Source organism: Sciurus vulgaris (assembly GCF_902686455.1).
Source record: "Sciurus vulgaris genome assembly, chromosome: 11".
In the NCBI taxonomy this organism is placed as follows: domain Eukaryota; kingdom Metazoa; phylum Chordata; class Mammalia; order Rodentia; family Sciuridae; genus Sciurus; species Sciurus vulgaris.
Genome location: NC_136472.1, coordinates 18,049,243 through 18,075,416, shown reverse-complemented (window position 1 = coordinate 18,075,416; position 26,174 = coordinate 18,049,243). Strand labels below are relative to the sequence as shown.

General features: G+C 36.6%; 2 protein-coding genes across 2 annotated transcripts in view; both read right to left on the bottom strand.

The window, feature by feature from the left end:
- Positions 1-19,167, bottom strand: part of LOC306639031 (olfactory receptor 5M3) — a 33,078-nt gene extending 13,911 nt beyond the window's left edge. Inside the window, exon 1 of the mRNA XM_079102474.1 lies at positions 19,058-19,167. The gene's annotated coding sequence lies outside the window, so the exon portion shown is untranslated. The remainder of the gene's footprint in view (positions 1-19,057) is intronic.
- The window catches only part of LOC306639692 (uncharacterized protein), a gene marked incomplete at its 5' end in the record, with an annotated part of 32,189 nt that continues 8,502 nt past the window's right edge, over positions 2,488-26,174 (bottom strand). The window contains 4 exons of the mRNA XM_079103469.1: positions 2,488-3,821; positions 13,325-13,467; positions 19,578-20,487; positions 21,375-21,403. Of these exons, the coding sequence (XP_078959595.1) occupies positions 2,879-3,821; positions 13,325-13,467; positions 19,578-20,487; positions 21,375-21,403 (2,025 nt within the window). The 3' untranslated portion in view covers positions 2,488-2,878. The remainder of the gene's footprint in view (positions 3,822-13,324; positions 13,468-19,577; positions 20,488-21,374; positions 21,404-26,174) is intronic.

Sequence of the window (26,174 nt, the reverse complement as noted above, 5' to 3'; positions counted from 1 at the left end):
AATTCTGAGGGAGCTAAATTAGGCATATTTCAAAAGTGTATGCACTGCATGAACTTTTGTGTGAATGAACACATAGTGTGTCCATATGAGTTAAAACAACACAAGTAACCACAATAACTTCTGAAATCTTGGTGGTGTAGCAGAGCGGAAGTTTATTTCCTGATCACATAATAGGCGATTGGGAAAGTTGGAAGGGGGCTATCACTGTGATCTACTCTGAGATTTCACACTATTTCTGGAGCCCTGGAGAGCTCAGCTTACATGTGATGGGTCAACAAAATAAGACATAAAATGCAAGATGAATCCTGGGAGACTTTCATAGACAGTCTAAAAATAGTATGTAACCCAACTATAATTGTCCTTAGCTTTCAGCCACTTGAACAAGGCAAGTACAAAGGAAGCTGAGAAATATAACTACATTTTTTTGTTTTATTTTACACTATAAAAGAAGATGAAATTGGATTTGGAAACAACATAGAGGACTCCCACAACTCAGAACCCTGCATTTGAAAGAGAACATTTTTATCATAACACTAATGAAGAGACTAACAAGACAAGCTTAGTAGATCTATGAATACACACGCACACACACACACACACACACACACACACACACACACATTTTACTACTGGGTATTGAACTCAGGGGCACTCAACCTCTGAGCCACATACCCTGCCCTATTTTGTATTTCATTTAGAGACAGGGTCTCACTGAATTGCTTAGCATCTTGCTGTTGCTGAGGTTGGCTTTGAACTTGTGATCCTCCTGCTTCAGTCTCCCAAGTGACTGAGATTACAGGCATGCACCACTGTGCCTGGCAGATCTGAAGATATTATCATTTGAAAATGTAAGTTTATTATACACATCAAGGAAAGACAAGAAGTTTTAAACAGAAGATGTGGATGTTATAATAGTGAATCAGTTCACTAATGTGATAAACATTTCAAGGATTAGAACCCAGCAACTTGCACGTGCTAAAGTAGAACTAAGCTACATCGACAACCCTTTTATAATTTTACTTTGAGACAAGGTCATATTAAGTTGCCAAGGCCAGACTTGAAATTTTGACCTTTCTGCCTCAGCCTTCCAAGACATTGGAATTACAAGCGTATGCTACCATGCTCAGCTTAGCTAATATTTACTAATCACTTTGTAAATGAAGAGATAATGATAGTGGTATTACAAATCAGAAATTATCCTCTTCTCTAAAGGAAGATACAGTTCATTGAGTTAACATTCTAAAACAGAGAGTAATTAGAATTACTTCATTTCAAAAATATGAATCGACCAACAGAAAAATAAGAGTATAAATAAATAGTATTCAAAAAATTCAAATTTTGAAGGAGTATAGTATAGCATTTAACTGCATTAGTACTCAGGTGTTTTTAAGTTAAGACAATGAGGACTTCTGCCTTTCAAAATGACTAAACTTTATAATCTGTTTTTCAGAATATTTGCTAAATAGAGAGAGGACTGTTGGTGAAGTTGGCAGTTTGGAGATATAAATGTGATGAGCATAATATGAGAATAAATGATATACTAGGCATCATAAAATAGATGCTAAAATAATAAGTATTACATAATAAAAGGAATCTTATTTTTACGAGACTACTACTTTGGTACCAAAGGAAACCCCTAAGGAGGAATTTCTACAAAATTCTTATCAAATTCACTAATCTGAGAAAAAAAAAAGACCACACAAGTGCGTGCACAGGCACACACACACACACACACACACACACACACAGATATGCAGGTACATTTATATATGCACATTTATATATGTATCTGTGCATATTTGTAAGTACATAAATTTTATTTCTTTATGAAAACCCCACTTCTATATGTCCTTATAAGTTCACTGGTAACAAAAAATTAATAGAATGTGCATCCTAATGGGAAAGGACATAGATTTGGAACACTTCAGAATCAAATTCAGCTCTTCATGCCAAAAATTTTTTTGTGATTTCCAAACCAAGGATTTTTGAAATTGAGGCAACAATATGGCAAAATAACAAAGAATAGGTTATATTTCACATGTAAATTATGATTTGTTAATAAATGAAGATAATACAATATCTAATGGAACAGTTGCTTTATGCTACCACCAAATTCAAAACACCAAACAACATAAAGCAAAAAAAAAATGTATCACTATATCTCTTCAAAATATTATACAATCAATTTACTAAAATCAAGTTAGGGGAAGCTCATTGCAAATTCCAAAACAAAAACAAGGTGGTGTCATTTAAAAAGGCAAAACTTAAATGGTGTCTCAGAGGATATCAGGTAAGTACTGTATGAATGACTTTATTAATAAATTAATATGCATTGTAAGTGAAATCACATGTAGCATATAAGCAATTAATGTTAATCAGTGCTGGTTGTTCTACACCAGATATTCCATCATCAAGGACATTGTCTCCAAAGATAGCAATGTCTTGTGGTGAGACCGTACTCAGTTTAAGCACTTTGTAACAGTGACAAATAATCTAGAACCTGATCCTCCTCTCGGAGCAAGAAAAGACCCTAGATAATATTACATTTCCCACAGCAGAACTGAAATGGTGGGGTGGTGAATGTCCAAGGGCAATGAAAAACAGTAGACTGAATTAAAAATTAACCTACTGAATCTGACATTATGTGGAAGGGAAAATCTATGGAGGATGTTGTCAAGAGTGTTCCCATCGTTACAGATTTCACGACCCAGGGAGTTGTATTTACAACTGCTTCCCTCACTTCTGCTCCTTTATTCCCTTTTCAGTTATATTTACTTTATTCATTGAAAAGATAAATGACCAATTTCTCAGAAATTACTGAAAGAAATAATCTCCACCTGTTATAATGAACTGTGGACCTCATCCTGCAGTTCCAATTTTATTTAGTCAAAAATGCTCTACTGATGGCCTTGTTCATGGCCTCCTTCACATCCTTATTCCTGAGACTGTAGATCATAGGATTCAACATAGGAATTACTGTGGTGTAAAAAACAGCCACCATCTTTCCCTGTTCCACAGACTCCTCTGTTGGGCTTCTGAGATACATGAAGAAGAGAGTTCCATAAAATATGGTGACAGCTGTCAAATGGGAGCCACAGGTGGAAAAGGCTTTCTTTCTTCCTTCAGCAGAATGCATTCTAAGGATGGCAATGAGGATAAAAATGTAAGAGACAATAATGACCAGCAAGGAGTAAGAGAAATTGAGACCTGCTAATGTGCGCATGGTGTATTCTTTAATGAAGGTCCCCGCGCAGGCCATTTTGATGAGAGCTGGATCTGCGCAGTAGAAGTGATTGATCTCAATGTTTCCACAGAAGTACAAACCATGGGTCCACAGTGTTGAGATCAGACTGATAAAGAAGCCATATGCATAAGGGAAAGAGATCAGCCGGATACAGATGGTTCTTGACATCCTGCTGCCATACAGTAGTGGGTTGCCAATGGCCATGTACCTATCAAAGGCCATGACGGCCAGGATGAAGACTTCCACGTGGACAAAGGCAATGAAGAAGAAGCACTGCACTATGCAGCCGGTGTAGGAAATGGTTTTGGTCTCAGATACCAAATTTTCCAGCATTTTAGGGGTGACATTAGAGGAGAACAACACATCTGCAAAAGATAGGTGACTGAGGAAAAAGTACATGGGGCTGTTGAGCTGAGGACTAATCCTGATTAATATTATCATTCCAATGTTGCCAAGCAAGGTGATAATGTAGACCAGCAGGAAAACCACAAAGAAAAGGAGTTGTAATTCAGAACGACTAGTTAATCCAAAAAGGATAAATTCTGTTACGTCAGTAAAATTGAGCATTTCCTTAAATCTGATTCAGAGAGCATTGCATTTTAGCTAATTAAACAAACAAAAATAAGTAAATACACAGACAAAAATAACCATTTTTATTAATATTATCTTTCCTATCCCTTTTGTTTCTAATGCCTTGTTCATTTTTTTTTCTTAATTCTTTCTTCCTTCTCACATATTTTTACTTATATTTATTTCTGATGTACATTCATATAATAGACTTTTTCATACAGAATGTGATAAAATAACCTAACTTATTGTGCCTTCCTTAATGGTCTAGAAATAAACAATTCAGAAAGAAAATTCTTTATTTTACTAACTTCTGGAAAGGAACAAAACTTTTATTACTGTACCTGATTTTCAGGTATGCAATGTTAGTATTCATTTACTGAATTTATATAGAGCAAAAGGTGTGCTGTACAGTAGAAATTTATTCAAAGCCATAGCAAAGAAATACTATTACTTAATTAGAATGTTAAATGGTACCTCCAGTCATCTTGCAAATTTGAGATACTGATTCCACAAATGACTTAATAAAATTGTCTAAATGGCTTAACATAAACTCATTATTCTCATCAGAAAAAGAAAATAATTTCCTAAAATTTTATTTAATTTTTTTAGATCAACCTCAAAATATAACTGGATCTATGACTGGGGGTGCAGCTCAGTGGCAGAGCACCTCCCTGGCCTGTGAGAAGTTCTTGGTTCAATTCTCAGCACTGCAAAAACAAAAACAAAAATAAAACAGAAAAGCAAATAACAGCAACAAGAAAACTTCAATAGAATGAAAAGAACAGATGGGAGAGAAAGAAAGAAAGAAAGAAAGAAAGAAAGAAAGAAAGAAAGAAAGAAAGAAAGAAAGAAAGAAAGAAAGAAAGAAAGAAAGAAAGAAAGAAAGAAAGAAAGAAAAAGAAAGGAAGAAAGGAAGAAAGGAAGAAAGAGTCTGGTCATGGGGTTATTTATTAGCATCTTTCAGACAAGAGGGTTTCTTCATAAATAACAAGAGGGCTTCTTTGTGAATAACAGACTTTGAAAACATATTGCTGGTAATGTATCCCTGTCACTAAATGCATAATAGGTTAAACCAATGACTCTCTGTGTATGAGACAGAAACAGGAACATTTAAAACAATATTTTTTTGTTTATAACCATTCATATGATAAAATATATGATGTCATGTATTTACCTTTCTTCAGTTTAGATGGACAACCCCTACCTTTGCCTTTCTCTCTCTTTTTTAGTAATAAGAATAGTCTTTAGTATATAAACAGAAACATAATTTTTGGTCACTGTAAAAAATTGACACCACTTATTCATTTAGGTAAGATTCTATACATTGCTATCACAGATAAATTGTACCTCTTAGACAGGGGCATCAAACCCAGAAAACCATCCACAGCAGATTCCACTGACTATCACAGAGAAGTTTCTCCAATCTTTTTCCCTAAAAACCATGCAAGAGTATTCTCTTCCTACTAAGAAATAAAAGGACAGCACAGAGGACTGATGCTTACTTTATAAAAACACACAGATTGTCCTTGAGCATGAACCCACCTGGGTACATAGAAGAAATGTTCTTAGAAACATCCCATTTCCCATCATTAGTGGAGAAATCAGAAGGCTTTATAAAGATTGAATTTCCCACTGTGGGGCTTTCTCACTGGAGAATATGGATAGAAACTCAAGGAAGTAATTAAAATGATACACATCACATCATCATTAAAGGAAAGTAATCTCAAGAGCAAAATAACTCTCAGCAGAACTAGAATTTAAAAACAAGGTCTAAAAAAACTTGAGATTTTGCTTTCTTCCTGTTTTAAAAATGTTTTCTTTGAATCCTGCCATATTGTGGAGCATTTATTTGAGGAACATCTTGCTTTCCCGTATAATAATTATATCAGTATCTGATACATTATTATTTTTTTGGCTGGGGAGTGCTGGAGATTAAACCCAAGTTGCCTTACCCCTGAGCCACATCCATGGCCATTTTTATTTATTATTTAGAGACAGGCTCTCACTAAGTTGCTTAGGGCCTCGATAAGTTGCGAGACTGGCCTTCTGCCTCAGTCTCCAGAGTTGCTGGAATTGCCAGCATACACCACCATGCCTGACACAGCATATATTTGTAATAACCTCTTGCTTACAATAGGAAAACACCAAAACATTCCTCTGTGTTAGTGAAGAAATTAATGTTTCTTTTTCGGTAAGAGAGAGCTGGTTAAAAATTAGCGACTACAGTATGCATTTCCTGTGCACGACATTCAAGAACTTTTAATGGGCATCTACTTATCTGAAAGGATTAATATATGTCTCTAAAGCCCAACTTAATTCCTAGATCACATTGATAATGAAGAGATGAAAAATATAACTTTATCTCAACACCATAAATTCATAGTTGGAATAGACTTTCATGGCCAGAGAGAAAACAACCTCCTCACATCAGAGAAAAGCAACTCCTAGGGTTTCAAGATGGCGGATTAAAGGGTGGCTGCATTTCATGTTTCTCCAGGACTCAGGATTCAAGAAGAGGAGATATTGAGAGACTGGGGACCAACTCAAAACCACCGGGTGAGTCTCTCCCATTGAGGAGGCATCCCGGATGGGGCGGTAGTCCCGGAACGCAGGGAACTTTGTGAAGTAGAGCTGCCCACCGAGACACCCCTACCCCAACTGGAGCAGTGAACTCAGACAACTGGGAGCATCATAGAGGAGGCCGCTCAGCACAACGCTGGGACTCGGAGCAACCCGCCGGGGCTCCAGGCGGCTGCCCAGAAGAGGAAATGCGCAGTGAGCTGTTTGGACTCAGAGCGACCACTCCTGAACACCGGGGGGCTGCCCGGAGGAGGAGGAGGAGCGCAGCAGGTAGCTTGAACTTGGAGTGACTGTACCAGGGCTATGGGCGGTTGTAGGGAGGAGGAGGTGCACAGTGCGTTGCTTGGACTCCTAGCGACTGCACTGGAACACCGGGTGGCTGCTCAGAGGAAGATGAGTGCGGCGGGTCACTGGAACTCGGAGCGATTGTACGGGGCCCCAGGTGGCTGCTCAGAGGAGGGGCCGCATAGCCAGGTGATTAGGTGCAGAGCAGGGTCCCAGGACCTAGGCGGCTTCTTGGTGGAAGAGCCACACAGAGACAAGCTGAGGGGCACAACGAAGTTTCCAGGACTGCGCACAGCTTCTCTGAGGAGAGGCAGCCTAAGGAGAATCGTCTGTGAAGGGTGAGGCTCCCAGACCCAGGAGGTAGGTCCGGGCCCCTGGGAACATTGCAGAGGAAGGCAGCCCAGGCGGTAGTTGTGGATTGAGGGGAACCTCTAGGATGGAAACTGACCAGCGAGACCTCCCTACCAGGTGAGTCTTTCCTGCTGGGTGAGGTTTTCCGACAAGGACAGTAAAACCAGAGACACAGGCCCAAACAGGCCTTGCCTCAGCCTGCATCCTAGTTCCCCTTTGGATGACCATGGTCAATAAGTGGAGGCACCTCTGCCCACTAGCAGGGAATATACCCTACCTGAAGGCCACCATCCGTAGAGAGGCAGCTTCCTTGTGGAGCACCGCATTATCAACTTCCTCCAAGACTTCAGGCTACTGAAGGCTAAGAGGGGATATATTAGAAATCTTCAGGGACATTGGAAGTCAATAGAGGAAATCTGCAATATCTCAGCGGTCCACTGATACCTGAACAATATGAGAAAACAAGGGAAGAAAATGCCCCAAACAAATCTAGATGTTACATCAATAAAATCCAATGACAGTATGGCGGAAGAAATGACAGAAAGGGAGTTCAGAATATATATAATTAAAATGATCAGGGAAGCAAACAATGAGAAGAAAAAGCAAATGCAGGCATTGAATGATGAGATAAAAGAGCAAATGCAGGCATTGAATGATTGCAACAATCAACAGTTAAAAGAGCAAATACAGGAAGCAAAAGATCATTTCAATAAAGAGTTAGATATTGAAAAAAAAGCAAACACAGATCCTTGAAATGAAGGAAACAATAAACCAAATTAAGAACTACACAGAAAGCATAACCAATAGGATAGAACAACTGGAAGACAGAACCACAGATATTGAAGAAAAAATATTTAACCTTGAAAACAAAGTTGACCAAACAGAAAAGATGGTAAGAAATCATGAACAGAATCTACAAGAACTATGGGATATCATGAAAAGGACAAATTTAAGAATTATTGGGATTGAGGAACGCTTAGAGAAACAAACCAAAGGAATGAACAATCTATTCAATGACATAATATCAGAAAATTTCCCAAATCTGAAGAATGAAATGGAAAATCAAGTTCAAGAGGCTTATAGGACTCCAAATACACAAAATTACAACAGACCCACCTCGAGGCACATTATAATGAAAATACCTAACATACAAAATAAAGACAGAATTTTAAAGGCTGTGAGAGAAAAGAACCAAATTACATTCAGGGAGAAACCAATACGGATATCAGATTTTTCAGTCCAGACCCTAAAAGCTAGAAGGGCCTGGAACAACATTTTTCAAGCCCTGAAAGAAAATGGATGCCAACCAAGAATCTTATACCCAGCAAAAGTGACCTTCAAATTTGACGATGAAATAAAATCCTTCCATGAAAAACAAAAGCTAAAAGAATTTACAAAAAGAAAGCCAGCATAACAGAACATTCTTAGCAAAATATTCCATGAGGAAGAGATGAAAAACAAAGAAGCAAATCAGCAAAGGGAGGAATTATCCTAAAGGAATTGTCAAATAAAGGAAGAACCAAGTTGTGTCAAAAAAATAAATAAATAAATAAAATTAAAAAAAAAAAAAAAAAAAACAAAGCAAATGACCAGGAATACAAATCATATCTCAATAATAACCCTCAATGTTAATGGCCTGAACTCATCAATCAAAAGACCTAGACTGGCAGACTGGATTAAAAAGAAAGATCCAACAATATGCTGCCTGCAAGAGACTCACCTCATAGAAAGAGATACCCATAGACTAAAGGTGAAAGGATTGAGAAAAACATACCATGCACATGGACTCAGCAAAAAAGCTGGAGTATCCATCCTCATTTCAGATAATGTGGACTTCAAGACAAAGTTAGTCAGAAGGGATAAAGAAAGACATTTCATACTTTTTAAGGGAAGCATAAATCAGCAGATATAACAATCATAAACATCTATGCCCCAAACAGTGGCTCATCCATGTATGTCAAACAAATCCTTCTCAGTATCAGAAACCAAATAGACCATAACACAATAATACTAGATGATTTTAACACACCTCTCTCACCACTGGACATATCTTCCAAACAAAAATTGAACAAAGAAACCATAGATCTCAATAACAATCAATAATTTAGACTTAACAGATATTTATAGAATATACCATCTAATCAAGAGTGAATACACTTTCTTATCAGCAGCACATGGATCCTTCTCTAAAATAGACCATATATTATGCCACAAAGCTAATGTTAGCAAATACAAGAAGATAGAGACACTAGCATGTATTCTATCAGATCTTAATGGATTGAAATTATAAATAAATGAAAGAGTAAAAAACAGAAACTACTCCAACACCTGGAGATTAAACAATATGCTATTATATGATGAATGGGTAACAGAAGATATTAGGAAGGAAATTAAAAACTTCTTAGAGGTAAATGAGAACAAAGAAACATCATATCAAAATCTCTGGGACACTATGAAAGCAGTACCTAGAGGAAAATTTATTTCATGGAGCGCATTCAATAAAAGAAGTAAAACTCAACAAATAAACAACCTAACACTACAGCTCAAAGCCCTAGAAAAAGAAGAACAGACCAACACCAAAAGTAGTAGAAGACAGGAAATAGTTAAACTCAGACCTGTAATCAACGAAATTGAAACAAAAGAAACAATACAAAAAATTAACAAAATAAATAGTTGGTTCTTCGAAAAAATAAACAAAATTGATAAACCTTTAGCCACACTAACAAAGAGAAGATGAGAGAAAACCCAAATCACTAAAATTTGAAATGAACAAGGAAATATCACAACAGACACAATTGAAATACAAAACATAATTAGAAGCTATTTTGAAAATCTATACTCGAACAAAATAGAAAATTTCAAAGACATCAACAGGTTTCTAGAGACATATGAATTGCCTAAACTGAACAAGGAGGACATACACAATTTAAATAGACCAATTTCAAGTAATAATATAGAAGAAATCATCAAAAGCTTAGCAACAAAGAAAAGTCCAGGACCAAATGGGTTCTCAGCTGAGTTCTACAAAACCTTTAAAGAAGAGCTCATTCCTATACTTCTTAAAGTATTCCATGAAATAGAAGAGGAGGGAACCCTCCCAAACTCATTCTATGAAGCCAATATCACACTGATACCTAAACCAGACAGAGACTCATCAAGGAAAGAAAATTTCAGACCAATATCCTTAATAAACATCGACGCAAACATTCTCAACAAAATTTTAGCAAATCGCATGCAAAAATATATTAAAAAGATGGTGCATCATGATCAAGTGGGTTTCATCTCAGGGATTCAAGGTTGGTTCAACATCAGGAAATCAATAAATGTAATTCACCATATCAATAGACTTAAAATCAAGAATCACATGATTATTTTGATAGATGCAGAAAAGCTTTTGATAAAGTACAGCACACCTTCATGCTGAAAACACAAGAAAAAATAGGCATAGTGGGAACATTCCTTAACATTGTAAAGGCCATCTATGCTAAGCCCATGGCTAATATCATTCTAAATGGTGAAAAACTGAAAGCATTCCCCCTAAAAACTGGAACAAGGCAGGGATGCCCTCTTTCACCACTTCTATTCAACATCATTCTTGAGACTCTAACCAGAGCAATTAGACAGACCAAAGAAATTAAAGCGATATGAATAGGAAAAGAAGAACTCAAACTATCCCTATTTGCTGATGATATGATTATATACTTAGAGGAACCAGGAAATTCCACCAGAAAACTCTTAGAACTCATAAGTGAATTCAGTAAAGTAGCAGGTTACAAGATCAATGCTCATAAATCCAATGCATTTTTATACATAAGTGAGGAATCCTCAGAAAGAGAAGTTAGGAAAACTACCCCATTCACAATAGCCTCGAAAAAAATAAAATACTTGGGAATCAATCTCTACAATGAGAACTACAGAACACCAAAGAAAGAAATTAAAGAAATCCTTAGAAGATGGAAAGATCTCCCGTGTTCTTGGATAGGTAGAATTAATATTGTCAAAATGGCCACACTACCAAAAGTGCTATACAGATTCAATGCAATTCCAATTAAAATACCAATGATGTACCTTACAGAAATAGAGCAAGCAATCATGAAATTCATCTGGAAGAATAAGAAATCCTGAATAACTAAAGCAATCCTTAGCAGAAAGAGCGAAGCAGAGGGTATTGCAATACCAGATCTTTAACTCTACTACAAAGCAATAGTAACACAAACGGCATGGTATTGGTACCAAAATAGACAGGTAGATCAATGGTACAGAATAGAGGACATGGACACAAACTCAAATAAATACAATTTTCTCATACTAGACAAAGGTGCGCCAAAAATGTGCAATGAAGAAAAGATAGCCTCTTCAACAAATGGTGCTGGGAGAATTGGAAATCCATAAGCAACAGAATGAAACTAAACCCATATATCTCACCGTGCACGAAACTAAACTCAAAATGGATCAAGAGCCTTGGAATCAAAGCAGAGACCTAGAAGATTATAGAAGAAAAAGTCAGTCCACATCTTCAACATTTCTGCTTATGACCAGACTTCCTCAACAGGACTACCATAGCACAAGAAATAAAAGCAAGAATCAATAACTGGGATAGATTCAAACTAAAAAGCTTTCTTTCAGCAAAGGAAACTATCAGCAATGCGAAGAAAGAGCCCACAGAGTGGAAGATAATCTTTGCCAATCATACTTCAGATAGAGCACTAATCTCCAGAATCTATTAAGAACACAAAAAACTCTACACCAAGAATGCAAATAACCCAATCGACAAATGGGCTAAGGAAATGAACAGACACTTCACAGAAGATCTACAAGCAATCAACAAACATATGTAAAAATGTTCAACATCTCTAGTAATAAGAGAAATGCAAATCAAAACCAACTTAAGATTCCATCTCACCCCAATTAGAATGGCGATTATCAAGAACACAAGCAACAATAGGTGTTGGCGCGGATGTGGGGAGAAAGGTACACTCATACATTGCTGGTGGGGCTGCAAATTAGTGCAGGCACTCTGGAAAGCAGTATGGAGATTCCTCAGAAAGCTTGGAATGGAACCACCATTTGACCCAGGTATCCCACTCCTTGGTCTATTTCCAAAGGACTTAAAATCAGCATACTACAGAGATACAGCCACATCAATGTTCATAGCTGCTCAATTCACAATAGCCAGACTATGTAACCAACCTAAATGTCCTTCAATTGATGAATTGATGAATGGATAAAGAAACTGTTATATATATATATATATATGTATATATATATATAACAGTTATATATATATATATATAATGTATATATGTTTATATACACATTTATATATACAATGGAATATTACTCAGCCATAAAGAATGATAAAATTATGGCATTTGCAGGCAAATGGATGAAATTGGAGAATATCTTGCTAAGTGAGATAAACCTATCTCAAAAAAACCAAAGGACGAATGATTTCGCTGATAAGTGGATGATGACACATAATGGGGGTTGGGAGGGGTTAGTGTTAGGGTTAGGGTTAGGATTAGGGAGGGGGGCAAGAATGAAGGAGGGACTGTATAGAGGGAAAAGAGGGGTGGGAGGGGTGGGGGGAAGGAAAAAATAACACAATGAATCAAACAATATTACCCTATGTAAATGTATGATTACACAAATGGTATGCCTTTACTCTGTGTACAAACAGAGAAACAACATGTATCCCATTTGTTTACAATAAAAAGAAAAAAAAAAGAAAAGAAAAGGAACTCTTTCCAGAAAGTAACTCTTTCAATGCAGTCACTCAGTGGCCTGTTTTAAACAGTATCTTAACAAAAAGCCTTTGCTATGGTTTCTAAAAATTCCCCCTATACGTCCATGACTTGGTCCCCTGTCCATGGTACAATTAGGAGCTGGTGGGAATTTTAAGAGGTGGAGTCCAGTGATGGATATTCCACTCTTTTCGGGAATGGCCTTGAAGTGGGTATTGGGAATCCTGCCCCTTTCTCTACCTTTCTTTCACTTCCCTGCCATGAGGTGAAATGTTTTGTTCGACCACATCGTCTGCCATGATGTGATGTGTCAGGCCTAAATGCAACAGTGCCCACCAAGCATGGACAGGAACCTCCAAAACTCAGTCAAAACAAACCTTTTTACTTTATAAGTTGATCTCAGATATTTATTACAGTAACAGAAACCTGATTAACTCAGTCATAAATCTTAGCATAGTTACAAAATAAAGCTGAATATTTACAGGAATCCAAAAGGCAGGAAGTTGTGGGAAGGGAAGACAAAGTGTGCTCACAGATTCCTCTGTCCTACCTGCGGGTGCAGTCTTGGGACTGATAAGCAGCTGTGTGCGGTAGGTGAATATCTGGTTTTAAAGGCATTCGTCTGTGTGAAATCTCTGTCTTGTTATTTGGACAAACAAGAAAAGCTGAGAACTCCTTCTGCATTTTCAGTGTCTTTAATACAACAATGCTGAATATTTTAATGAGACATATTTTGATTTCCTTTAATAGTTTGTTCTTTTTAAAACTCTGGTAGAAAATTAATTCTCTAGTAAATAATTTTTACTGATAAAAATGTAGTTATTTTTTAAACTGGCCTGAGAATAGCTATTTTTCTTATGTTCACAGATTTTACCCATTTAGGAGGGAAAAGCTGACATGGTTGAGAACTATAATTTAAAATTTTATTGACAGTGACAGCTCTTTGCATATGTGGTGTATATAAATCTTAGAAACCTTTTATTGAAAATGGAATTTACATTCCAGTTTTCCATGACAAGTAACATATTGGTAAATTGTACCTCAACTGGCAAAATCGTTTTCAAACCGAAGACTTACTTATTGAATTAATGGAACCTCCTATTGATTCACATCAATATAACAAAATGATGATCATTACCACATATGGATTATTGCCATTAACTTTTATAAGACAGGGCTAAATAAGGGAGCAAACATCAGACTTGGTACTTAGAATATCAGATACAACCCCACTGCCAGGTCCTGCTTCTCTCACCCTTACAAGAATTTAACCAAGGACCCCCTCAAAAGCTAGACTGCTGCATATAATCTTTAGAAGTTTGTATAATATGATGCTCAGATTAGACAAGTACACAAATTACAACTCCTTCATCATTCTTGGTTGTAAACTTCTTTTTTTATTCTTTGTTCTATTTAGTTATACATGAGAGCAGAATGCATTTGTGTGTGTGTGTGTGTGGTGCTGGGATTGAACCCAGGACCTTGTGTATGAGAGGCAAACGTTCTACCAACTGAGCTATATCCCCAGTTCCCAGAATGCATTTTGATTCATTGTACACAAATGGGGTACAACTTTTCATTTCTCTAGTTATACATGATATAGTCACACCATTTGTGTAATCATACATGTACCTAGGGTAGCCATGTTTATCTCATTCCCCCATTTTTCCTCCCCCCAGCCCCCTTCTCTCCCCTCATTTCCCTCTACACAATCCAAAGTTCCTCCATTCTTCCCTTACCCTTCCATCTCCTCTGGTATGTATCACCATCCACTTATCAGAGAAAACATTTGACCTCTGGTTTTTTTGGGATTGGCTTATCTTGCTTAGCATAGATTATTACTCAGCCATAAAGAAGAATAAACTTGTGGCATTGCAGGTAAAGAGATGGAGTTGCGCGTGAACTGCTTTATACCAAATGGTTTCACATTTAAGAAGGACTCTGTTATAATGATAGTCTATGAAGGTGAGTCTTCTCCTCTGCACAGATTATGGTTGTGTTTTCCTTTGTTGCTGGGACACTTTAAGCAATAAACCAACCAGTGGAGAAACTAAGTTAGAAAATTATGGTGAACAGTTGCTCTCCATTGATGTAACATAAGCCATCTTGATCAGATGTTGTAATTTTCTTGAGTTCACGCTGGAAGTCTAGGTGCCATGATGGTGAATGAAATGAATGAAACATAAGATTCATAGTAACTTACTTGCACTGGAAGGAGCGTCTTACTCACATTGACATCTGAACACCACTACAACCAAACATGATTGACAAAATAGGGTTGGTGAAATGAGTGTTAAAAATGATTTACCCTTTAATAAAAGCCCCTTACTCAAAAAGAAATTAGGAAATTCTTTTAAAAAAATAGATACCTTGTGCTCTCAATCTGCATAAAAGAGACAAAATCTTATATATAATATTATTTTCTACAACAGACATGGTCCTTTAGAAAGCATGGACCCTAAAGGCAATTTTATGATATTGCAAGGAAAACTGGGTGGTAACACTCAGTCTCTGGAAAATGCTCAATTTAAGTGGTAAATTAATTGCACAGAGATTTCAAACCACACCTATGGAGATTTTTCTCAGGTATTTAAAAACTTTGCATCATCTGTGAAAAAAAATGTCATTAATGTCAATTATTCTCTTAAGAAACCCTGATTAAATTCAATATTCTCTGTACTTGATGTTTGAATCTATACAAGTAAACTTGGCTAGACAAAAACAAGAGCTGAACTGGATTCCACCCACATTCACAGGGTTTCTAATGCTGCCCAACTACCCTGTACATCCCCAGTACAGGTTAAATCTCCCTCCCTCTCCCCCATCTCTCTCTGTCTGTCTCATACACACACACACACACTGAATAATGCATTGGATTTATTGTTTCTATTGCGCTTCTATATTTGGAAAACTTGTAATGTCAATCCAAAACTGAACTCAGAGTTTACTTGTCTCAAACTGTAATTAAGGAAAAGGTGATTTACAAATAGTATTTGAGATTCACAATAATTCCATGAGATGGGTGTCATTAACCTGTTTTGAAATTGAATAAACTCATGGTGAGAGGTAACTTCTCTAAGTTACCCAGCTAACAAAATAGCAACGACGACAACAACAACTGGGGCTCAGACATACTTCTGAATAATGACAAAATCAATTCTATTCCCACCACACTATTCTGTCTCAACATCGGGAGAATGCTCTTAGTAGAAGCTGAAGACAATGTCTTCAGGTGGCATGAATCTTAGGATGATTGACTATGAAAAAGCAGAGCAAGTGTGCCCTTGTTCCAGGATCAGAATTTCCCTGGATTCAGTAAATGTTATGAATTAATATTATTTGCAACCAATAATAGTGATTTTCTTCAAATTTCTTTTCCACCCACGGGGCAGTAGGACCCTTCTGTTTTCCAACACCTCAAATCTCAACTCAACACTCCGCTTTCATTTGTCCTAGCTGGTTTTTGCCAAATGTCTTAATGTTATTGCACAGTGGGTGATTTTTTCAATTAAAACATTGTTACAGGGTCAGAACAAGCTGGTGTTTGTGAAGGTGATAAAATTGCCACTTATTTCTCATATGTTATGCATATGTATGAATGCAGCCTAAGGAAGACACAGTCATTGCTATAAAGATTTACTGCTCTAAACTAGTTCCCAATTCCCTTCAATGTCGGTCAACATTCACTTCCATCTGTTTCCATCCAGTGAAAAAGGACATGAAGTGTATGATCACTGAAGTCTGATGCCAATCAAATTACATTCTTCAAAATTCTTGCTCAGAAAGGATTTGCTCAATGAGCTTACTATGGGCCATTTATGATAAAGAGCTTGAATGTGACTGAACTAAACCAAAATGATCATCTGTTTCTCTCCTCAATTACATGTTGGGCTAGAGAAAGAGTTGTATTAGGGTTCTCTAGAGGAACAGATTCAAAAGGAAATATGATTATAAAAAGGGGATTTATTAGATTGGCTTACAAAACCAGAAGCCGGATAGTCCACAGTGGTTGTCTGTAGCTGGAGAGCTAGAATAACCAGCAGAAGCCCCAGAACAGAGGGATCAGCAGTTCCAGACCAAGGCTTCTGGAAACTACCTGGAGAATCACTGACAGAGTCTGCTTTGGAAGAGTGAAGAAGCCAGAGTCTGATATCCTCAGACAATTGGAGCAGCAATCACAAACTCGTTCAAGAAGAGCCAAGCTTGCATCTGCATCCGCTTCCTTGTTCTTCCAACCGTTATTCCATCCAAATGGGCAGTGTTGCCCATGCTTAGGGAGGGTGTCCACTTCAGTTCACTATCTCACATTCCAATCATTCCTAGACAGTTCCTCATGGACACACCCAGAGACCTCTTAATCATTGGCATCTCTTAATTCAATCAAGTTGACAATTCAAATCAACCATTACCAGAGTATCACAAAGAAAAATCTGTATGTGGCAATAGATAAAGGCAGAGAAAACAAGTGGAAAAAATGGAGAAATTCTTATTCACACAAAAATATGAGTTGAGCATCATGTCTTTATCAGACACAATGTTAAGTTGGTAAAAATGAAAAAGGAAAAGATAGTCTCTTCCTTTAAGAACTTCCTAGAGCAGTGGAAGAAATAGGTGCATACATATATAACTATAGCACCATGTTATAAACAGAATGACAGAATCATAAATTCCTGAGTGAACCATAATACAACTCTTGTACCAACTGAATGTGTTAGAGAAATCTTGTCAGAGGAGTCAATGCTTCAGACAAATCTTAAATGATTAAGGTAAAAGAGAGTGTGGAGAGGAACCGGGGGCTGGATAGCAGAAAAATCCATTACCTGTTCCATAAATCCTATTTGTTTCAATTCACATGTAACCTCCTCTAAGACTCCTTTCCCATATGCTAAAATTGACCCATGAACAAGACCCTCTGTTATAACTGACTCTGAGGCAGCCAAGTGCTTCTCTCCCACACTGTCCAGCTTTGATTTCTCCACTGCACTAACCATACTGGAAACGTTTTATTATTGATTCATTTAGGTATCAATCTGACTGACTCCCTTACTCTAAAATATAATAAAGGTATTATTTGTGTCTTGTTTATTTCTGAATCTCCAATACATAAGGCATTTCCCTGTAATCAACATGGATCAAAGGACTGAAATACTTTAAATTTATTGTAGGTGTCACTTTGTATGTGTTAATAGCGCTACAAACAGCAGAACCTTAACAGGAAGACAGAGAACTTCCGAGAGGAAATGTGGAAATTATAGATTACCCAGTGTATTTGAATTTAGAGGTGGAGCTTCATAGCACAGTGGAACTCAGGGGTAAAGTACATAAAGAAAAGAAAAATGAGACACAATTATTAAATCTATGAAAACCAAGTGAGCAAGAAAAATGACCATAAAATATTACTCATAATCTAAATGATAAACACTAGTATTAATGATGCTCATATTCATAGTATTACCCAGATTATTTTTCAGGTATTACTAATGACATACCCATAGTAATGTTAGCAATAAATACTGACTTAAACTAAAATTCAAACATAAGTTTATCATAAAGGTAAAGAGACAGAAATGGGAGATATGAGGCAGGTATAAAGGATTACTAGAGTAATGCTAACACTTCACCTTTGTTTTAAAAATGCCAACAAATCAGTTAGGTTCAGTGGTGCATACCTGTAATCCCAGTGGCTCAGGATACTGAAGCAGAATGATTACAAGTTCAAAGCCAGCGAGACCCTGTCTCAAAAAAAGGAAAAAACACAAAAGGCTAAGGATGTGGCTCAATGGTTAAGCACCCCTGGGTTCAATCCCTGGTACAAAAAAAGAAAAGAAAAAGTCAAAAAACCATATCTGTATTTGAAAACTCAATAATTTTTTTAAAAAAGTACATAACTTAAGGTGGGCTAATTCCCCAAGGAAATGACAAGAAGCCATTATGTATGTGGAATTAAGGATAGGATATCATTGAAACAGGAATTTCAATAAGACTTATAATTTATTTGACATTTAAAACTATACATATGACTAATCACTAGTCATTTTAAATAATAATTACTATAAATAATTTTAACTAAGCACACATTTATATAAAATCACAAAAAAGCAAACTATTTCTCAAATATAATTCTTTTAGACCTCTAAAATTTCCATCTTATATACTTTAATGTGCTGCAATTTTATCTAAGTAATATTGCTTTCATCAGAATAGGATATTCTATGCTGGGAAATGAACAAACTCACAACATCATAGTAGCTTATAAAAACAATGTTATCCACCAGTGTTCTACATTTGAGAAATTTGTTCCATGTCTTCGGACTGCACAACCTCCGTCATAAATTTTGCAGGTCACCATGGAGAAGAAGAAAAGACCATCTGAAGAGTGTGCTCACAAACAATCACACTCTCAACTGAGAAGTCACACAAATTCTAAATCATTTTCCAGAAATAGCCACATGCTCTTGCTTAACCTATGGGACTAGAGGCACAAAGCCTTCCTGTGCACCAAGAGCAGAGAACTTGAAATAAGTGATTCAGGAAGAATGGCAATTGCAAGTGTGAAAACTGTGTAATCAGACTTATTCCATGTGCTGCATTTTAGAAAATAATTGAAGTTTCAAACACTGTGGTGCTCTCCATTCATGTAACATATAGACCATATATATTTGCTTTGCCACCAGTTCTGGCCTGTGGCTTAAAAAAGAAAAAATCTAGTCTAGAGAAATCATTGAAACAAAAAAGAAATGTGAATTTTTTTTTAGGAAAAATGTTTTTCTCCTTGACAGCTCTTTAGCTAAAGCTTCTTTCACCTCTTTATTTCTAAGGCTGTAAATCATGGGGTTCAACATGGGAATCACTGTGGTATAAAACACAGCCACCAGTTTTCCTTGTTCCACAGATTCCTTGGAAGGGGGTTTGAGGTACATGAAAAAGAGAGTTGCAAAGAATATGATGACCGCTGTCAGGTGGGAACCGCAGGTGGAGAAAGCTTTGCGCCTGCCTTCCGTGGAGCCGATTCTCAAGATAGCAGGGAAAATATAAAGGTAGGAAAAAAGAATGATGAGCAGAGAAAAGGAAAAATTGCAGCCAGCTACAACAAACATTGATGTTTCTTTGTTGTAGGTGTCAGAACAGGACAGCTTAATCAGTGGGGGGTCAGCACAATAGAAGTGATCGATTTCATTTGGGCCACAGAAGGTTAGGTGGTAGGTCCACAGGGTCTCCATCAGGCCGGTGAGTGCTCCATACACATAAGGCACCAGAACAAGGGATGTGCACACACTCTTGGACATTTTGCTGCCATAAAGCAGAGGGCTGCAGATGGCCATGTACCGATCAAAGGCCATCACAGCCAGGATGTAGATCTCGACGTGGACCAAGGCAATAAAAAGGTAACACTGTACCAGGCAAGCAGGATAGGAAATGGTTTTCTTCTCTGAAAGAAAAATTTCCAGCATCTTTGGCGTCACATTGGAAGAGAAACACAGATCCACAAAGGATAAGTGACTCAGAAAGAAGTACATGGGCGTGTGAAGCCGGACGTTGACCCGGATGAGTACAATCATGCCAAAATTCCCTGCCACTGTGACTGTGTAAATGGCCAGAAACAACACAAAGAAGAGAATCTGCAATTCCAAGCGGTTGGTCAGTCCCAGGAGAATGAACTCAGTCACTGAGGTTATGTTTCCTCTCATCATTCCCCTCAGTGAGAAAGGAGAACTTTAGATCAGTAACAGAAGTTCTTTTAAAGAGTGACAATGTTCTTATGTCTTAGAACTTGCTTTGCTTTGCTTTTCTCCATGTTTTAATTTTTCTATGACTTTTTTTGTTTCAGGAGACAATAGAATGAGTGGTTTAATTAAAACAAAATGTAATTGAACATTAGTTAAAAAAACTGGCTCTCTACGGGATATCAATCACTTTAATTAGGCTTTTTTCTCTTCTAATTAGTCTCTTATTTCTCTTTGTCTATTAATGTTCTTTGTCAGGAATTACTCTTCTTAGCCATCTCCATTTCTGCTGTGTCTACCTTTTACATTTTACTTTTAGCCACACATTCCTTTTTAGTTCTCAGATTTTACCACTCAATCTGATAAAAACAAATGAATACTCACCTATTATCTCAGTTAATTTTCCAGATAACTTAACTAGAAAGAGAAAACTGTACCAGAAGTTATTTTCTTGATAACATTTATTTCTTCTATACCATGCCAAATAAAATACCCTTTTAATAAGGTTATCAAGTGATAAAGATAAATCTTAATTCATTATTTGCAAGATACAAAAAAAAAATGTCCTATTTTAGAATGATTAGCTGCTATCTTGGGGGGAAAAAATGGAAGAAAGAAAAACACTTGAAAAATCATACAATTACACATCCTAAAGAAAAGCTTGGGAACGTCTTCTAACATTTTTCCAGTTAATTCAGTAAGCTTTAGAAAAGCTAATTTTTCAGAGCATCAGTCTTGAATAGGGGAACAGAAATACTTAGTTCTGTCTGTTACTCTACAGTCCAGAAAACTGAGATAGCAGAAGCAATGATCCAATCCAGAAACCAGGGTTTGATAGAGCCTGGGCTGGAAGCCAGCTCCTCCCCAAGAGCTCACCTTTGCACCTCAGAGTCAACCAAGGACAGCTATTTAGACAAAAACAAAAAAATAAAAATGAAAGTAAAACAAACAAGAGAGAGAGAGAGAGAGAGAGAGAAAGAGAACAACAACAGCAATGACACACACACACACAAAAATTGGGAATGATTTCATTTTTCTTTGTTTATTCTCCAACTAGATTTGCTACAGTCAAAGAGAAGATTCTGGCCAAGAGAATGTGATGAGAGAGAAGTGTGCAAATTTTATCCACCTGTGTATAAGATAGGCTTGTCCACTCTCCTGTCTCCCTGGATGTGATGGGGACATTGTGCTGAGTCATCTGGACTCACATGGCTGAGAGGAAATCTTTAGAGAGGACAGTAAAACGAGATTGAGTAGGTGGGTGCTTCTAAAATCTTGGGGGGACTGAACTGACATACTAGCTCAGAATTTTTATGTAAAGAAAAAATGTGTTTCTAACTTCTTTCACTCTTATTTCATTTTGCTTCCCTGCTGCATCTATTTCCTGCTACTCCAACACTTGACACAGTTCTGTTGGACTAGAGGATCTGACATTTGACACGGTTCTGTTGGAGTAGAGGCTCCAACACTTGACATGGTTCTGTTGATTATCCTCCCTCTTGGGAGCCATAGGCATGGCACATCTTCATGTGTAGTTGCTTTTTAATATTAATAATCAATACAGCATTAGAAACTTATTGGAAAAACATTGGGAAGATTTAATGTATTGGGACACAAAATAGTGTACAATAAAAATTTATCAGTAATACATAGATAAAATACATGAAAATAAACAACTGTAGCTATGCTCAAGTTAAAAGGAGCCTGTGATTGCTTTAGTATAATAATTTCTAAATATAAATGGATAAGGAGGCATTCCTCTGAGCTTGGATGTGGTATTTATCCTTTGTTGCTTTCCTAGTTTTAATAGTTGATTCTAGAGATACTTTACATAATAAAAATATTTAGATTAGTTATAAATATAATTTGTGTTTTTCCTATGTTTAGTCTAATTCTTTGTGAATCAGAACAAGATTGTAGTTCACCATTATATGAAATAGTGTAGACTAAATATTAACTATAAGTTGATTTCTTTGCCCTTTAATATAATAAAAAACTTTTTACTGTTAAACACTGGAGTTCATGGTGTGGGTGGTTTCTCAGAAAATCTAGTGACATGTTTGTTCTGAAGGTTGAAGGCTGGCAGATCATGGTGCCCTCAGTTTAGCTGGGAGACAAGGTTGTTTCAGTTTAGCTGGGAGACAAGGTTGTTTTAATCTAACTGGGAAATAAGGTTGTTTTGCTCTGGGCTGTCATATAGAGTGAATGTGTACTTTGAGAAGCAGCATAGATTGTACTTTTGAAGGTTTTTCTTATTTAAAAAGATATAATCATTACTAAAGAAAAATATCTATAAAAAGACTGGCAGAAAAAATAAAGAAACAGATTCAACCTCAGAACACTTGGTGTCTCTGTCTGTTGTTTCTCCATGGCCCCGACCTCTCCCATCCACCTAGGTCCCTCGGCACTTCCCCAGAAATTGAAGCTCCTATCCCAACAACACAAATACCTTCTTAGGATCACCACTCAAGATTACTCTTACCTGCCACCAAGTTAACTATATGAAGTGATCGTTATTAGTTTGAGTCTAATTAATCCCTCAGTGATTATGCCCAAGGACTAGCATGACTTAAAATGTGTTATGATGATGCTTCAATAATCCTGAGGTCAGTTTCTTTTAAATTTGCCTGAAATTTTTCCATCCATTTCATGGCATTTAGAAATCCAGAATATTCACAAATACATAGAGACACGTAATACTGCAACCCCGTGGAAAATAGATGAAAGAGAGATATTAGTTGCAAAAAAAGTAAAATAAAATTGCACTCCGGCAATTTTATAACATTGAATCCCCATCTTCAAAATACTCTCTAGTTGCCTTTATTTCTCTCTCTCCAACTTCTTACCTCCACGTTTTCTCTCCTGAAACAACTCCAAAAAATTCTTATTTTTGTTCACTATATTATTCTAAGTAATCCACATTTTGCCGACTCTTAATCTCAAGCTCCTCTGTAAATCCATTTTAGCCTTGTGTGTAGATTTAGCTGTTTAAAACTAAAAAACTGTCTGTATAATAGAAACTGTGATCTTAGAAAGATGATAAGTACACTTGTCTCTCTCTCTCTCCCGGTCTCCCCTCCATCTTCATCTATCTTCTTTGCCCTTGTCTATGGGTGCAAATTCTCCCTGATTTATACATTGTCTGTATACACACAGATGTTTACTACATGTAAACATATGTTCATGTGTACATATGCATCCCATCTGCCTTGGAAAAGGTCTACCAATCTCTCTTGGTACTTTCTAAAGCCATAAAAATCATTTTGTCCTAAAACATTTTCAGCAACCTCAGCACTTATATTTATCTCAGAAAATCAATTCAAAGTTTTTTGAAGTTTTCAGTTTTGACTTTAAAAAGTACAACTGTGGTACATATTATCTGTACATTTGTAGACAACTTACCTCACTTTCATGAACTGTATTTTTTCTCACCATGAACTCTTGTCCTAGGAATTTTCTTTGAGGTTTAAAAGTTAAAATGTATTCAAAGATTTGACATTATGTAAAGTACATAAAGCCATCACAGAAATTTCAGTTTAATCTGAAGCACAAATTTTCAGATTCTGTGCACTGATACCACAGAGATAGAAAACACCCTCCTTTCTATGCAGTCATTTAACTATTTCTGACCAAGCACTCATTACTACCAAATAAGGGTTTAGATTCCATGTATAAATAATGATACTTTGGTTAGTTACGAACAGAGCAAGTAACTCCCTACCTATAAAGAAGGAGAGAAAGCCAAAAGGTCTTCAAAAATAAGTGAGGGACACTTTTACTTGTATTTATAAGGTTGATTTCGTTTCCCTATTGCATTTCAAAAAAAATTCAAAATGAAGTCATCAATCCCACCAATTAAAAGTTCCCTGAAGACAGCTCAGGGACTCTCACCATGGGAGTTAGGAATGACTTAAGGATCTCTTTTTCTGTCTTCTCCATCTCTCTTGGTAATGAACTTACTGCTTGCTCTGCGTTACTGGGCATTGTTGGACCTCACCATCTCCATTACTCAGGAGAAAGATCTGCATTCTAAAAGAAAACAAAGAAAAATGTTACTCATTTCACTTGCTTCCCAGTTTAATCTGAGCATTTCCCACCATATAGTATCATTGGAGGGACCAGACACTCATTTCAAATCAAAATTTAAAAAATATTAAAATTTTTTTTCTTATTTCATGTTGTTTTGTTTCAAGAAAAGTCCAAGACAAATGCAATGGAAGAAATGTTTTCAAACTCAGACAAAATTTCTTCCATCTTTTATTTCCCTGGGCCAGAATGTACCTTATATGGATAGTTACTAAATCTCCTAGTGGTAAAGTGTTTTTAATATATCTGATTAATAAAGTAACTAACTTCCATATCTCAATATAGTCAACATTTTTTCAAGACTTATGGTATTGGAAACATTAAAACTCTGAGATAAATATTTTAAATTCTTTTATATTGAGGAAATTGAGTACTATTGAGGATAATTAATTTTTCCAAATTCAAAAAAAAAAAAAAGATATTAAGTAAACTGGCTGAAAAGAAAGCAGATATGACTAAAAATATATCTTTTATCACTAACTTGCCTTTCTTTGCTGTTAATTTATCATGTTTCATGATTAAATATTCACTAAAGTGAGTAAGAAATGGCCATGCATTCCAGGCACATGAAAGCAATATATAATACATTCATTATAGCATTTAGCTGGAGGGAGAAACAAGAAAACCAAAGAAAGTGGTTTTTGTTCCACTGAGTAATTCCGTCTTTATAGTTTAGTCCATTAAGTTTGGGCAAGTCTCTTTTTTTCTCATCTTTAAAATAGGAGTGTGCACTATAGTTGATCCTAGGTTGTTTCTCCTTGAAAACCAAACAGATATCTAGCGACTGTATGCAGGAGTTGGGGAGATAATAACATTGTGGCTTTACCCTGAAAGCTTAGTGAAACTCTCTATTCAGGGATATGGATTTGGAGACTAAGGGCAGATTTATCATCATGCAGTTTACAGCTTTGATAGTAAGGAATTGAACATCTCAACACCAAACCTGTAAAGAAATGGAGCACTTGAAAGACAGCAAAAGGAAAATACACAGGTGAATTAGTCACCAATTCATATGATTCTCCCGAAGGTAGTCCCCAGATGAAAGCAGAGAGCTAGAAATCTTGGAAGGGAATAAAAATGGCGTGGGAAGGAACATCCTTTGCAGAACCTATTGGTGCAGGACCTGCCTCCCAATCAGGCAGTCTCTCCCTGCATTGGTAAAAACCAGATCATTGCTGTTTACAGACTCCTTTTTCAGACACATGCTAACACTACGCAGCTGGATGATACATTATTTTCATGTCTCTACTTAGGTTAAAAATTGTTGCAGTTTTCTCATTTAAACCAAATTAATTCAACGTATGTCCTCCTTCTCTGATCCATTTTTACTATTCAGTCTTCTATTTTCTTACTTTCCAACCACAATGGATATTCCGCTCTCCTTCAATCATCTTATTCCCTCCTTAGGAAATGCCTTTACCCTCAGTTTCTTACCCTTTTAAATTTCTACTGAGCTTTAAAAACCCAGCTCAGTTGTGTCCTTTCCTGGGAGAACTACCCTGAAAGCCTTAATGAGAAATTTTTTTCTTCCTATGTGCATACAAAACATTTAAAAAAAAATACTTTAACTATTTCTCTTACCCTAGTTTC